Source organism: Notolepis coatsorum (assembly GCF_963971535.1).
Source record: "Notolepis coatsorum genome assembly, chromosome: 12".
Taxonomy (NCBI): Eukaryota; Metazoa; Chordata; class Actinopteri; order Aulopiformes; family Paralepididae; genus Notolepis; species Notolepis coatsorum.
In genome coordinates this window covers 36,178,526-36,194,387 of record NC_140176.1, presented here as the reverse complement: position 1 = coordinate 36,194,387, position 15,862 = coordinate 36,178,526, and the positions used below count along the sequence as shown (strand labels likewise).

Genomic DNA, 15,862 nt, shown 5'->3' with positions numbered 1-15,862 from the left:
ATGTAAATCGAGTTACGAAGGAATTCCTTGGTGAGTTTTACTTATGTCTGTTCGAGAATGAGGACCATTGTTCATCAAACAGTGTTGAACTTGAGTGCTACAGACTTGAGTCTAGACATATTAGCATAGTAGGTAGTAACATAGGAAAGTTAAGCAAAGTGCATAATAGTAAGAGACAGTACGAACTACGAAGGTTCGGTTCGTTTTATTATTTGAGATGAAGTGCGTTTTTAGTCGACAGCTGAAAATTAGGCGGGTTTCGGGCGGCTGTCCTGACTGGTGGGAAGTTCGTTCCACCATTGAGGAGCACATTCTTTGAAACCTCAGACTGGATTTGAATGACATCCAGAAGTCAACCATACACCCCATACTGTGCTTTTGAGTATTCTGATAGAGGGACTTTAGCAGGTGCACAGAGGACTAAGTCCCATTGACCATATTCATACGGTGGCCATTTTGTGAATATGGTCAATACTTATGGTCACTGGGACATTTGGAGACTTGACACATTGAATGGCACTGTTCTGGTCCAATAAGAGTTTCAATACTATACTCCTTATGTTGTGTTTTTGTTTTATATTGTCTTCATTTATTTACATAAACCTATACAAGGTCAAACATTTTCTCAATTATGAGAAAACCTAGCTTCCCAGCAAGTGCACTCAAAATGTTGTGTTCCTGTGTACATTCAAGCATAGTGGTTGGTTTTTATTTATACGTATTTAATAAACTGACCAATAGACATGACACCATTTGAATTCAAAGGACACAATTTAATTTCAATGAAGGGAAATTATCTCAGTAAGAACATGAGTATGAGCTTATTACATCCATATGCAATCTGTTACCTCCCTGTCTGAATATTTGTCTTGTAGGCCTGTATATCTCTTCCCTGTCAGAATATTTGTCTTGTAGGCCTGTATATCTCTTCTCTGTCTGAATATTTGTCTTGTAGGCCTGTATGTGTCTCTTCCCTGTCAGAATATTTGTCTTGTAGACCTGTATGTGTCTCTTCCCTGTCAGAATATTTGTCTTGTAGACCTGTATATCTCTTCCCTGTCAGAATATCTGTCTTGTAGACCTGTATGCGTCTCTTCCCTGTCAGAATATTTGTCTTGTAGGCCTGTATGTGTCTCTTCCCTGTCAGAATATTTGTCTTGTAGGCCTGTATTTTCTCTCTTCTCTGTCTGAATATTTGTCTTGTAGGTCTGTATTTTCTCTCTTCCCTGTCTGAATATTTGTCTTGTAGGTCTGTATGTGTCTCTTCCCTGTCTGAATATTTGTCTTGTAGGTCTGTATGTGTCTCTTCCCTGTCTGAATATTTGTCTTGTAGGCCTGTATGTGTCTCTTCCCTGTCCGTTTATTGCTTGCTTGGCCTCCAGCTGGGGTCAAAGTGGCTGCGGAGAGGCTCCCAGCACTGGTAATAGCTCTTGTCCAGCCTCTGGCACGTCTCCAGACCCCACCTGGTCACTGCCATGCTGAAGGATGACTCGAACATGAAGGCCTGTGATGAGAGAGAAGAGGAGAGTGTCTACAAAGACTCCATAATCAGTCGCCTTGTTTAGAAACATGTGGCCTACTTGGATTAAACCCCGGCGGGCCGGTAAGATCATTTTCAAACTATGAATTAACCCTTTCGCTACCACACTACATACGGTTAACCCTTTCACTACCACACTACAGAAGGTTGCCATTTGCATATCTTTATTATGAATTGTGAGTAGAATTTGCCTGCGGTTAAACAGTAAATGGGGTGGTTCAGATTTGGTATCAGATATGATATGATACAAAACATTTAAAAGTTAAATTTTGAAATGGAAAGAAAAAGGTCTTTAGAGGCTTTCTTTAGAAGAAAATATTGTTTACATATTTGTAAAGATTGTGGGCATGGCACAGGTGTAACATGACTGAGTTACAGCTGATGATGTCATGCTGGTGTGGAGGACTAATGCCACTTCTGAATTCTCTATGTTACTGTTTTTATGCAATATCTGTAAAATGAAATTTACATTTAAATTCCATGTGGACAACCTTGCCTCCAGGTTGCGACTATGCGACTTCCTATACAGAAACTGAACCAGCTTTCCTTTGATTAGTAGGGAGAGAGTTGTCGAAGCAGGTTTCTTATCAGTCCTGGACTATGGTGGTGTAATTTATAGGCATGCTGCGGCCTCAACCCTTAAATCCCTGTATATCAACTCTGCCCTCAGATTCATCACTAATGATAGATACGACACTCATCACTGTGTGGAACCCATTCTAGTGACTGGCTGATCCTTAAGGTCCCAGAGTTTGCTCTGAACAGGGTAAATCTGCATTTTGCTATGATGCCTCTAGCTCATGGAATGAACTCCAACAGTCCTTAAAGCTTGAGAGGGAAAACCATGAACTCCAACCTGTCAAGTTGTACGTGTTTTAATTGATTATATATATATTATTTTTATTTATTTGTTAATCTTTTGCTTATTTCTGTATGTACACTCGACGTGACTGTAAATGTGGGAAACCTCGGTTGCCTTTCGAGTTTAAATAAAGGTTTGAAATTGTATTTAATTAAATTACATTTTCAGTACAGTATGTGATCTGTTAGTATGCAATTACAGTATGCAAAAGAGATATGTATCATTACTAAAAGGACCATAAAGGAAGGTACTCAAGCACACAGATCGTCTTTAGACAAATGTTTAATAGGGCGCAAAAAATGTGTTTCTAAAGATGATCCATGTCTCCAGTACCTTCCTTTCTGATGACCATATGGTTCTTATCTGAGCAGCACCGGTCCTCATCTCATTAGATTGTACTTTATTGTCATCATATTTGCATACAATGAGATTTGGGACTCAAATTTAAGGTGCAGTAATAAAATCACACAAGTAATAAAAGAGAAACATAAAATACTATACAGAAACATAAAATACTATACAATAAACATAAAATACTATACAGAAACATTAAATACTATACAATAAGACAATGTTACAATCCTGTACAATAAACAAAATAACAACAATATACAGAATAGCAATACACAAATAACAATCACAGTGTCAGACGGTAGTGAGTGGGTATTGCACTGTGGATATTGCACAGTGTGGGAGGAGGGGGGAATGTGAGTTCTGTTTCATTAGCGGCTCTGCTTGGCATCACTACTACTGCACTCGCTCGCGTACGTGCACGCGCACTGAATAAATTCCACAAATGTACCTTTAATACCAGTATTAGTCTGACCACACCCCTCATCAGCTTACCTTCATAAGCAGGTGTGTGGTCACCTGCTCTCCTCCTTCTCGCTTTCACCACAAGAAAGTGCCTCGGTAGTACCCCACTTGACGTGTTGTTAGTGGAGAAAGATTTTTTGTTTACAAGGAAGGAGATACGTTGACATCATATCTTTATTTTCTCTCTCACTATTTTCGAGAAAATACGGCGATATTGTCTTCGTACTGGAGTGTCTAGAAGATGATGATCATTCTAAAAACCCTCCACCGGTTTTTCGTATTGGGAGCACGCCGCTGCATGCTTCTCAACTGCAGTTCCTTGCTGTGTTTGTTGGGGTGAAACCTGTCAGGCCACAGCTGAACTGTCGGACATGCCGCTGTTGTGAGAAGCGGTGCGTTCCAGGTTGGGTGAGTAGTGTTTGCTGGCAGGCTCCACTTGTCTGTTAGTGCTATGGGGGCTACTTGACAATGTTTATGGAAACCGGCCCCAGGCTAGGGTCCTTTGTTCAGCCACCTAGGCGACAGAAGACCTTGGTCTGAAGACCATTATAGTTTAACTAGTGGGCCGCGACCATTAACACTGGTGATCCCTGTGTGTTTTGGACGAGTGGATTCTCTCTGTCACCGTGTTAAGGCCCCATCTTTCATATCCAAATGAGAGTATTCCTTCACGAGGGGATATGTGCATGATGTGCGATAGCGGCAGATTCATGTTCAAAGTCAGCTACACAGGCCAGTTGGTATTGTGCTGATTCCGTCGGGTGTTGGTAGAATCACCGTTGTGAAGCGGTGTTGACATCTTGTTTTCTCTTTTCTCTAAAAAAGTGAGGAGAGGTTTCAGAACGGCGGCCTGTCTTGGTGAGTGTTATGTCATTGTTTACATGTTCATAGCTTGCGGTTAGCCAGTCAGCTGTTAACTGCTGCGTTAGCCTGCTGGATCGCTGCATGGCCTGCTTAGGTTGGGCCTACTGTTAGCCAGTCAGCTGTTAGCTGCGGTGCTAGCATGGCGTGATCGCTAGGTAACGTTAGCTTGCTGCTATAGGCCATGGCCTGGCGCGGGGTAGCTTTAGCTTCTCGCGCGCCGCTGTGAGCTTGCTTCTGGTTGCGTGCGCAGTTAGCTCGGCGTCTCGCGAGCAGGAGCATTAGCGCCCGAACGGTTGGAGCGGCCGTTAGCTTGATGCTATTCTGTTGAACGTGCTTTGATTTTAACATGTTTTACACTCTTGACTACGACGTCATCCTTGACAGGGGATGTTCGTCGACCCTGCCCTGAGCCAGGACGGCAAGGTTGCATCAACAGAGGACTGTAGTGCGGGTTGGAGCGGTGACGCTGCCCAGTTCGGGCAACACAGGAGCGGCTGTGTTCCTACGGTGTCTGTGACTGCACTTCGCTGATCTGCGTTCCGGGTAGGAACGGGTTTGACCAGAACTTTTAACACGTCTTCTGGTTTTACTTTTCTAAATGTATTGTGAATAACGATGTTTTTTCCAAAACGTGTGTTGCTGCAATGCATTTAGGATACGTTGCGGGTTATGTGTGAGCTGTTTTGTCACTGGCAGTTAGCTTCTCTGTGCAAATCGGGATGTAATGATCTGGTTGTTGTGTGAGAAACATCATGGTGTTTATATGTACCGTGTACTCACAACTAAGGTAACTAACCTATGAAGCTATGCTTGGTGACAAGTGAGTAAAAGAATGTTCTTTTCTCAGACTGTGATGACAATGAACAGTGTGTTCACATATTAACAGGTTTTCCTGTTTTAACTGGCCGTATTGAGGGTAAAATAGGAGGATTGTGTTTCCCCCCGGTTCCCTGGGGACTTTTTCATCCTCCTATCAGACATGTTTGTGCACTAATTGTGTCTTTTGTGTGGTAGGGATGCGATGTAACTCTTAGCTTGATTGCTGAGGTTGTGCTAAATCTGCTGGAGAAACTTTATTTTCCTAAAAGAGAAAAGGGTTTGGTCGCTGTCATGTGTGCTTAGCAAGGCCTGTGGCCGATACTAATCGAGAATGATGTATTCTCTCATTGTGAAAAAACGGCGTTCCTCTGTTGAGTGTTTTTTGCCATTTTTTGTAGGTGATGATGGGTTGTGTGTGTCATGTGACCTACAACTGGGTTGGACTGGCCACAGAAGCACATGTGTATGTTGGACCGGGGCTCTTAGAGCCCTCTCTATTCTGTGTTTTTCCTTAGTAAAAATCAGATAGCAGGTTAGCTCATGCGCTGTGTGGAGCTGTCAAACGCTTCATAGAGCTGACTATGACTGTGTCATATTCTCTTTTTGTCATTACATCGTATCATGGGTGTGGGGTCGTAAAGGGGTGAACTGGTAACCTTTCCTCTCCCCCTTGTTTCTGTCGGTCAGGGGTACACCCCCTGTCCTTCAAGGTTCCCGTCACGTGGCGGTTCGGCACGTTACGGGGGGGGGAGTTTCCTGGTCCCACGGCCTGGTATATTGGGCGTGTGCACCGCAGGAATTCCCCCACCATAGAGTACGTCACCGTGCGCGTCTCTGTTGGTAGTACTTCCGTGTGCTGTTCAGGTCCATGTGATGGATCTGTTTCGGGGGGGTGGTCAGGGCTCCTCCTCACCAAGCGCCTATTCGGGCCTTCTGTGAGTTCGGACTCCTTCTTCCATGTGAGGGAGCCTCCATCAGAGTACAGAGCCTTCCTCCTCAGATTGTCAAAGTGAGTGGACCCTCTGGAAGGGTCCTATTCTATTGTATATGTATTCGATTCAATTCGATTATTGAGTGTGTATGGGTTCAGTGCCTCTTCCCCGGAGAGCCCTAAAACCAATTTTTTACATGGCTCAAGGTGCAATATTTTCTTTTCAATCTGTACAGCTCGCGTGGGAAGTCTCTCTGGGGATCCCCGTCTCCTTCCTATGGGAGGGTGGTGGGATGTAAAAATGTGAAAAATTTTACCCCGGCTGTGTAGACTGGGATACATACTGTTGATGCTTCCTTCTTTTCCATTCCAGAAGTGTTGGAGTTAGGGAGTGTCACACCCCTCTTGTCGTTCCCCTGGGCGCCTTGGGGATTCAATGACAGGTCTAAATAGCCTGTTCATTGATGGGGGTGTGTCCCGACGCACGTATAGTGCTAGCTCGCTGTAAACAGGCGATTGACTGGCACGCCTTGGTTGCTTGTGGTTGAAACAGCGTTTTTATAAAGCAACTGAGATGGGGGTTTTTCCTCTTCCGACGGCCAAATCCCATGACCTGGGTTGGTTTTTCGACGGATTCTCGTTCATGTCTGGGGGATGATGACGGAATGGATCTGAACATATGTAGAGGGGTCTCACGCCCTTGGGGTGGGCCACCAGGCGCGGTTCGCCCGAACGTCTGGGTGGCGCCTTCTTTTCATGTTAAGATCAACACGCATATCTGCCCTTCTCCTGGAGTAGGCATGTCGGCGTGGTTAGGGCACGGGACTGGTTCTGGTCACGCTGGTCCAGATCAGTTGAACCCGTTGTCCGCCGGGGATGCAGATCTGCTGTTCTGGTACCCTGAGGGACTTGGGCTTTTTTCAGGGGGAAAAATGCCGGGTCGGTCTGGGTGTCGCAGGGTTAAGCGCTATGGAGACCCTGGTTGGGTACGTTTTTACTCAGCACTGTCGTAATGGCTTACAGCCATGCCATTCTGTGTACGCTCGATCTCGTCGGATCTCGGCCGCTACACAGGTTGGTCCTGGTTAGTACTTGGTTGGGAGACCGCCTGGGAATACCAAGTACGGTGTGCTTAGGGGCTGGTCTCCATTATTTTTCGCTCCTCTCTCACGCATGGCGATGAGGGGCCTGTGGGGGTGGTTTTTTGACCTCCTCTGGTGACCCTGTGCTTCCCGTACCGCCAGGCCCGGTCCGAAGTAATGTTTCGTCGACCCGTAGGCCTGGGTTAACCTTTTTTGAAAACTGAAACACTTGTACTGCGGTATAGCCGGTGTATACCCGCAGGTGTGTTTTGGAGTTTTTTCTTGAGGGGTTATAGGAACAACCACCGCATTGGGTAACACCGAGGTGGTTGATTCCCTGGTGTGTTGGAGCAGTGTCAACTCCCGGGTTCACCGGTTGAGGGTGCCCCTGCACGTTCATGACGTCTGCCAATCGTGTCAGCCTTCTCTGCCTCGACCCCTCTGGGTGGGGGTTTTTAAATGGAGGCTTGGTCATGCAACACCGCCAGCTTACGCTCCTTCCGCCGGGGCGGCTGTGTTCAGCTGTCCCCTCTGGCGCCTGTCTCGTCCGCAATCTCCAGGCTAGGGTTAACAGCCTGTTGCCTGGTTTTTCCCCGGTGCGCGGCCTGCTTCCGTTGGTTAACCTTTTTTGTGTGCTTACGGCCATGCTGACTGCCTGTTCTGCAGGGTCAGTGTGCCAGGCGGTGTACTATTGGGGGGACAGGGCCCGCTCGGCTTACGGCCATACCGACCTGAACACGCCCGATCTCGTCCGATCTCGGGAGCTAAGCAGGTTCTGGCCTGGTTAGTACTTGGTTGGGATACCGCCTGGGAATACCAGGTGCAGTAACTGAGGGGCCTTTGTCCGAATACGCTGGCGATGTGGGGGGCGGGGCACTACGTGCCCACCTGGTGGGGTCTTGATGCTGACATCATGGACTTCTCCGGGCCCCCATTCCAGGGAGTCCAGTCCTTTTGGTGGGTCTGGGTCTTCCTTCGCGCTCCGCTGCTACGGCCTTGCCACGGGGTTGGGTTTGCCCATGACCCCGTGATTCTGGGGGCAGTAACGAGGTTGTTCCTCCGTTCGTTCCCGGGTGGCATGCGGGTTGTGCGTGTGTGTAGTCGTGGGGTCAAGCCACGGTCTGCTCACCCTGTGCGTTGAGTTGCTTGAGTGCCTCTTCGCACGGTCGGGTCCGTCGCCTTCCCGTGAAGCCTCTAATAGGGGGGATACCCTCCATTAGGGGGGGTCGGGGGGGCTCGGCCCTCCCTGTTCTGATGGTTTTGGGGGGCTGTCAGCGGGGTGTATTTGTCAGCCAGCGGCTCCGCTTGGCCTCCCTTGTGCAGTAGTGATGCCAAGCAGAGCCCCTAATGAAACAGAACGTTAGGTTATGACTATAACCAAGTTCTGTTAATTAGGGGTGACGCTTGGCATCAGACGGCCGCTGCAGCCCTTGACCTCACCTTGTGGTGAAAGCTTGGGAAGGAGGAGAGCAGGTGACCACACACCTGCTTATGAAGGTAAGCTGATGAGGGGTGTGGTCAGACTAATACTGGTATTAAAGGTACATTTGTGGAATTTATTCAGTGCGCGTGCACGTACGCGAGCGAGTGCAGTAGTAGTGATGCCAAGCGTCACCCCTAATTAACAGAACTTGGTTATAGTCATAACCTAACGTTATTAGTGCATGTTAGAGTTCAGGGTGGTGATGGCTCTGGGGAAGAAACAGTCTCTGAACAGGTTTTAGCGCGTGAACTCTCTCAAGTTGGAACTAAAAGGACCAACTTCTGTCTGGAGTGGATGTTCACTGCTGCATGACCGTGTCATTGTGCCAGCTCTCCTATGAGGACAGTTTTGCTCGTTATGGAAGACCTACCATTATGAAAGGCCTACCTTCAAATAGTTTCAATTGTCTGATTCTCCCCAAAAGCACACAGTGCAACTTGACCCCAAAACGGAGAAATCCTGTGTAGCTTAAAATGGCAGCCAGATGGTGGACGTCGTGAGGTCAGTGTGGTTAAGTGACTCAGCTGTGATTAGGTACCTTAGATAACAGGTGTGGAGGAGAATCAACTGACTAGTCTAGACTAGCGAATCGTGAGTGAGTGGTGTCCATATTTGATTGAAGATGAGATTCGGGTATAGGGTAGTTGTTCTGGGTTATTTCTCAGAACTAGACATCCTTCCTTCTAATTAGGGATGCACCGAATGGGAAATTCTTGGTCAAAACCGATACCGAAAATAGGAAACAGTTGGCCGAAAACCGAAAGCCGAAAGGCCGAAAATGATTCATATAATAGATTTTTTTTTACCAATGTTGTTCAGCTACCTGATTATGGAAAAATATATGATTATGGCAAAACTTAACTTAAATAATAAATAATCACTATTATGGGTCTTTTTGTATCACAAACGGTACTGTATTTGCAAATCTGGTATGTCATAAATGTATAGATGTAGCAGTACTGTCTATCTGTATGTCATGTATGTCATATATGTCCTGATGAATTGAAAATGGGGGACCCTGATGTAAACAAGACGAAAGTCTTTCTCTGGTCTGCATCCCCTTAACAATTGTGTGTATTGAGCTGTACTGTATTGTACCCATTCTGCAATCTGTTAATAAAGTTAGCAATCAATCAATCAATCAGAGAGAGAGAGAGAGACCTGTGTGCTCTACTGAGCGCACCTTTCTAGTCCCCAGATGACTTTGGCACAGTAGACGCGCGACAGACAGCGTCAATGTGAGAAACACAATCCCTCTCGCTCTGAATAATATGCATATTAGATCACTCAGTGATTAACCGCAACGGGCATATAGTAAATAAGGATAAAGTATGTTAAAGACGCATTTATTGGACTCGTTGCGCGCGGAGTTTACTTAGAAACAGCGCGACTCCCGAGGAGATGCATTGCTCCCGAGTCCTAAGAGGAGGACGCAGGACTGAAGAGCTCACAGCGCGCATGTAATGAATCCGCGTTTTGATGACATCATCACAACAACACGCGTTAGGTTACAGGTTGCTTCTGTTTCGGTGATATATTTTCGGTGAAAAAACTCTTTCGGCCGAAAGCCGAAAGGCCATTTTTGGCCATTTTCGGTGCATCCCTACTTCTAATGAGAATGTTGTCAGACAAGATCAATATATCTGTTGAAAAGGTACCTTTAAAGGGGAACTACACCCATTTAAAAAATGCATACATATTATTCCTGTGGTCTGAGACAGTCCAAAGAAATATTAGTGAATAGGAACTCTCCGAAATCTAAAGACTACAGTGATACAATTCCAAATTTGTGATGTCATAAAGTCTGGAGACTGCTCCACAGTAACTGTAACTGTACATTGGATTATCAACGAAACCTTACTTGGTCCCAAGAAGAGGGTCTCGTGTATTATTGGGTTTAATAGGACATTTATTGTACATTGGAGGAGGTTGCGTTAGGACATTTACAGGGGCCAGTTTCGAATTGCAGTCTCTCATAGGTGCTCTTTGAGAGTGGTTTTGAAAGTGGGTAGTGATTCACATTCCTTTATAGCTGTGGGTAGGGCGTTCCACATTGATGTGGCATAATTGCGAAACGTGTAATCCTTTGACACCCCCCCCCCGTGGCACCATTAGTCCTCCACACCCGGCTCATCACGTCAATCAATCATGTAGATAATTACTAATTAGTCAGGCCGAATATCTACCGATCCGTTTCAAGGTCTGAGGCTGGATCCCATTTGCTTCTCAATCAAGCCCTCACTCCTCAGCCCCTTGGATCAATTGAACACTCTATGACGTTTAAGCACTTCATCATTACGAGGGACACTTTGTGTGAGGGAGTAGGGGACACGATGCAACAAACTGAATTGAGACACAGCTGTGTGCAATAAGCACATATTTAAAAGAGTCCTAACTGCTTGATTCCAGACTCTTGGCAGAGATTGTTATGAATGTAGAACGTCTTTAAAACACATTTACACCGCCAGCTGCAGTACATTATAAATTAAAATTGTCTCCAAATGTGTTTAATCTTGTTAAGTAAATAACTTCATTTCCGTTGTTGCCACCATCTTGGAAAAGGGGAACTAAAGGTGTGACGGTGCATTGCATTGTGGGTCATATTTGGGTCCGAAGTGAACAGGTTTGATCCCTTTGCTCCAGCCTGCTCCCTCAAGGGTTTGAGGTGTGTCGTGAACTTGACCAGCGTCTTTTATGGACCGACACTTTGTGATGTGAGAGAAATTATGGGTATTTGTTAGGGATGACACGTTAGAAAGTCAGTTACAAAGTAACATGTAACTGTAATCACACTTTTTTCCCCATTACTGTGCCATTATATCAGTAGATCTCATAATAATGAGGTCCAGACCCAAACGCGTCTAGTTTTTTACCAACAAACTTGCATTTTTCCGCGATCTGATTGGCCACTGACGTTTCTGGTCATGTGACATCTGCGCCAATCGCATGATGCCTGTTTCTGCGCCTATTTCCGCCTCTAACAGCCTGCAAACTACCTAACGCCTAGTTCTATCACTGTTTAAGCTTAGGCGACTCTTTCAAAGTTGGTTAAGGTTAGAGTTTGGAATCAGGGCTGGTGTTCTATCGCCCTGCTCTAAGACAAACTCTAACCTTAACCAACTTCGAAAGAGAGCCTAAGCTTAACCAGTGATAGAAACAGGCGTCACACGATTGGCGCAGATGTCACATGACCAGAAACGTCAGTGGCCAATCAGATCGCGGAAAAATGCAAGTTTGTTGGTAAAAGACTACACGCGACCCAAACGCCTGTACCGAGGGCGTAGGTTTGGTTTCAACATGGAGAGGGACACTTTAAGCGGGGGGGTCTGGTGGGTCCTCCCCCAGGAAATATTGAGTGTCAAACACTTCCTCAGTTCCTGCATTGGTTATGCACCAATTTGTGCCTTTTCTGCATCAATTTATGGTGGAAATGTATTTATGTAAAGGAAAAGACAACAGTCAGGTACGTGAGAGGCACGTCTGCAAGGTTGAAATGGTACGGTCTGGGGTGTCTGAAATAGTTGGTTAATATATAGTTACAGGTAAGAAGGATATATAAATGTTTTTTTGACCCCATTATTTTTTACCTCTTTTGGGGAGGGGGGTTGTCTTTCATATTAGCTATATCTTTTGAGGGTGTTACGTGGGTGTGTTTGTACCCTGATCAGGTGTTCCCCAGTGTGATGTCTGGTTGTAGTCCCCTGTCCTGGTCTTGTAGTTCTTTGTTGTTTCCCTTCCAAGTGTATCCATTTGTAATCAGCCCAGGTGTTTCTTGTCTCGTCATTCCCTTGTGCATATGTGCTCTGTTCTCCCCTGTGTGTGGTGGCTCATCCTCTCTGTACAGTCCTGTGGTTTGTTTGTCGTCATCTTTATGTTATTCCTTCATTTAAAGGGGACATGCATTATAAATGGCCTTTTCCAGTGATTAGCATGTTTTCCTAGCAATTGGGGATTATATCAATGTGGTCTATGTCGTTAATTATCATATTGACTCATCAGTCTAGTCTCGAGTTCACGAGATCCTCCCTCACTCAACTAAGCTGTTCTGATTTGACAGTTTTGCTGACGTGAATATAGCACTGATTTGCATAACTAACCTCTATGGTTGACAGCGACAGCAGAGCGAGTGGAATTATCTTCACTTCCTCAAACAGAGCGAGGCAGACAACGAGCGAGTGAGAGAGAGAGGGAAAGAGAGAGATAGAGAGAGTGAGAGAGAGAGAGAGAGAGAGAGAGAGAGAGAGAGAGAGAGAGAGGAAGGAGCTTCTGTCTGGGAAACAAACTGCGCGCGAGGAAGCAGCAGTAGCACATACTCATTTACACACAACCTGGGCTGGACCTCACGCAGGGAAGCAGCAGTAGCACATACTCATTTACACACAACCTGGACCTCGCGGGGAAGCAGTGGAGAGATAACTTTATGCTCTGTGTCCCTCCCTCCCTCCCTCCCCCTCTCCCTCTCTCTCTATCTCTCTATCTCTCTCTCTGTGCCAGTCGCAGACTGTGTGGATGACTGTCACTCAAAGTGCTTATGGGCGGAGCCAGGCCAACACAGCCTGAAATCCAAAGGGAGAAAAATTTGGCTTTTGAGTACTTGATTAGAAATATAAAACAAAAAAAACTTTACAGATGTGTTCAATAGACTCACAGGAATTGTGTAAAGTTGCCCAAATAGTGCAAGGAATAGCAATGCATGTCCCCTTTAAAAACCATGGGAAATATAATTAAACATATTTTTGTTACTTTGGCTACCATTTCCGATTATGTTACATTGACAAGACAACGAGCACTTTTCATTAGTCAATGGTAACGTAATAGAGGGGGACATATCAATATTGAAGGGGACATGTCCCCTGCAACCCCCCCTAAACCTACGCCTATGGCCTGTACAATACCATTGTGCCTCCCGCCACTCTCTCAGGCTTGAGTTCGGTGACGCTGTTCTTCTCGAAGCACTCTGCGTCGGGTCCGTGCGGCGTCATGATGCTGTGGAGACTGCCCCCTCCTGGCTGGAAGCCCTCCTCCTTCGCCTCGTAGTGGCCCTTGATCAGGCCCATGAATTCACTCATGCAGTTCCCTGAAACCACAGACAGGGGAAGCTGTGACACAACACTATGCACTATGTACTTTGGTCACTGTGCTCTGAAGAGTGGTGATGATGCACAACACAGGGCTGCCACTAGAGGGCCACGCAGGCCTACAGCCCACACAAAACAAGAGAGTGTAAAGCTGCTGGATGTGTTCAGATTAGATTACATTACATTAGATTAAATTGCATTGCATTAGATTACATTACATTAGATTCAAATTCATTGTCATCATACAGGTACAGTATTGGCCCAAAAAGGAATCAAAATCTAAAGATTTTCTGATGTCCTTTATATTTGTGGTTCTCAACCTTTTTTGGGTCAACGCCCCCCTATCTGATGTCCAGGTTCCATAGCACCCCCCTATCTGACTTCCAGGTCCCACAACACCCCCTATCTGACGTCCAGGTCCCACAACACCCCTTATCTGACGTCCATGTTCCATAACGCCCCCCTATCAGACGTCCATGTTCCATAACGCCCCCCTATCAGACGTCCATGTTCCATAACGCCCCCTATCTGATGTCCATGTTCCATAACGCCCCCTATCAGACGTCCATGTTCCATAACGCCCCCTATCTGATGTCCAGGTCCCATAACACCCCCTATCTGACATCCATGTTCCATAACACCCCCCTATCAGATGTACATGTTCCATAACGCCCCCTATCTGATGTCCAGGTCCCATAACACCCCCTATCTGACATCCAAGTCCCATAACACGCCCCTATCTGACATCCAGGTCCCATAACACCCCCCTATCTGACATCCAAGTCCCATAACACCCCCCTATCTGACGTCCAGGTCCCATAACAACCCCCTATCTGACGTCCAGGTCCCATAACACCCCCCTATCTGACGTCCAGGTCCCATAACGCCCCCCTATCTGATGTCCATGTTCCATAACACCCCCTCCAATGGGAATTACATTTTTGTCTCTCAATGTTGATGCTTATGATTATTTCCCGTTTATCGTGGGTATGTATGAAATTCTCAGCCTTTAAAGTTTCTATTTGGCTCAGTTTATTGGATCAATTAACCTCATCATTGTTGTGTGTCAATTGAAGGCTTCTAACTATGGGTAGGGTCTAATCAAATATTTTTATCAAAAAAAAATTCTGGATTCAGATTATAGTACTCTTTATACTAACAAGTGTGTATTTAAATTAAACAATACAAAAAGTAAGTTTTTTCTTTGATAAAAAAGTTATCTTTCCCTGTTTCTGAAGTGGGATTTTGATTTTGATTGTGCTCACTGCATGTAGGCTCCTCTCTGGTTCCAGTCAAGTTGTTGTCCTGATATTAAAACTATGATAAATAAATAAAATAAACTAGCGCCCCCTTTCAACAATTCTGCCCCCAGCGCCCCCCAACACCCTCTGAATGCCCCCTGGGGGGGTGGTACCGCCGCTGTTGAGAAACCCGACTTTAGATCAACCTTGTTTCAACAGCATGCAAACAGCTGTATTGAGGTCAGGTGGAGGATTTCATATTTTGGCTATAACTGCTTCAGGATCAGTTTACACACTCTGAGTCCTAACGGCATCTTAAACGTTTCAGGTCAAGTCTTTCACATTTTACATTTGGGTTTGAATGAAAAGCCAGTTGATGTCCAGTTGTAATGCAACGTCAGTTGGCCTGGACTCTGGTCACATGTTTGATAGCAGCTGCCTTCTGCGGTGGTTACTGTGCGACATGCAGCATAAACCCAGAGACCCAACGGGATGGAGATTCTATTAACCCACCAGTAGTCTACTTCAGAATTGGGCACAAATCACACTTTCCAATTTAATCAGTTAAAAAAGATTAAACCTTAAGTGTAATCTTTTGAGCGAGTCAGATGAGAACCATAATTCCAATCAAGCATCATCATATGGTGGCAATTTCCCATCAATGGCAATGCCAATCACAGTACAGAGACTGCCCTAATTAAAATCACCAGGGGGGGGCAGGTGGCGCACAGAGATTACGTTCGTCACCAACACCGGGAGACACTGGATTCGCCTGTTCGAATCCAGCTCCCGGCGTTGCTATCAGCTTGGCTGGCCTCTCACACTGATACAATTGGCTGTATCAGGGGGTGGGAAAGCTGAAGGGTGGGTCCTGGGCGTTGTGGACAGCGACCCCTACAGTTCGGTCGGGGCGCCTGCTCAGCAAGGGTTGGAACTAAGGAGAGATAGTGTGGCCTCCCACACGCTACACTCTCTCCGGTGAGAACCTGCGCGGCCAGGTTGGCCTGCCCCAGGCTGCACATGCGTCGGAGGAAAGCATGTGACAGTCTCCGGTCTCCCGGACCAACAGTAGGGGAAAGTACGCAACAACCAGGAAGGGTGGGATGGGAGAAAAAATCGGGGGAAAAAAGGAGGGGAAGAAAGATA

At 46.0% G+C, this 15,862-nt stretch overlaps 1 protein-coding gene across 1 annotated transcript in view; it reads right to left on the bottom strand.

The window, feature by feature from the left end:
- Positions 1-1,204: 1,204 nt before the first annotated feature.
- The window catches only part of hgd (homogentisate 1,2-dioxygenase), a gene marked incomplete at its 5' end in the record, with an annotated part of 61,633 nt that continues 46,975 nt past the window's right edge, over positions 1,205-15,862 (bottom strand). The window contains 2 exons of the mRNA XM_084326118.1: positions 1,205-1,504; positions 13,293-13,474. Coding sequence (XP_084182244.1) covers positions 1,361-1,504; positions 13,293-13,474 — 326 coding nt within the window. The 3' untranslated portion in view covers positions 1,205-1,360. The remainder of the gene's footprint in view (positions 1,505-13,292; positions 13,475-15,862) is intronic.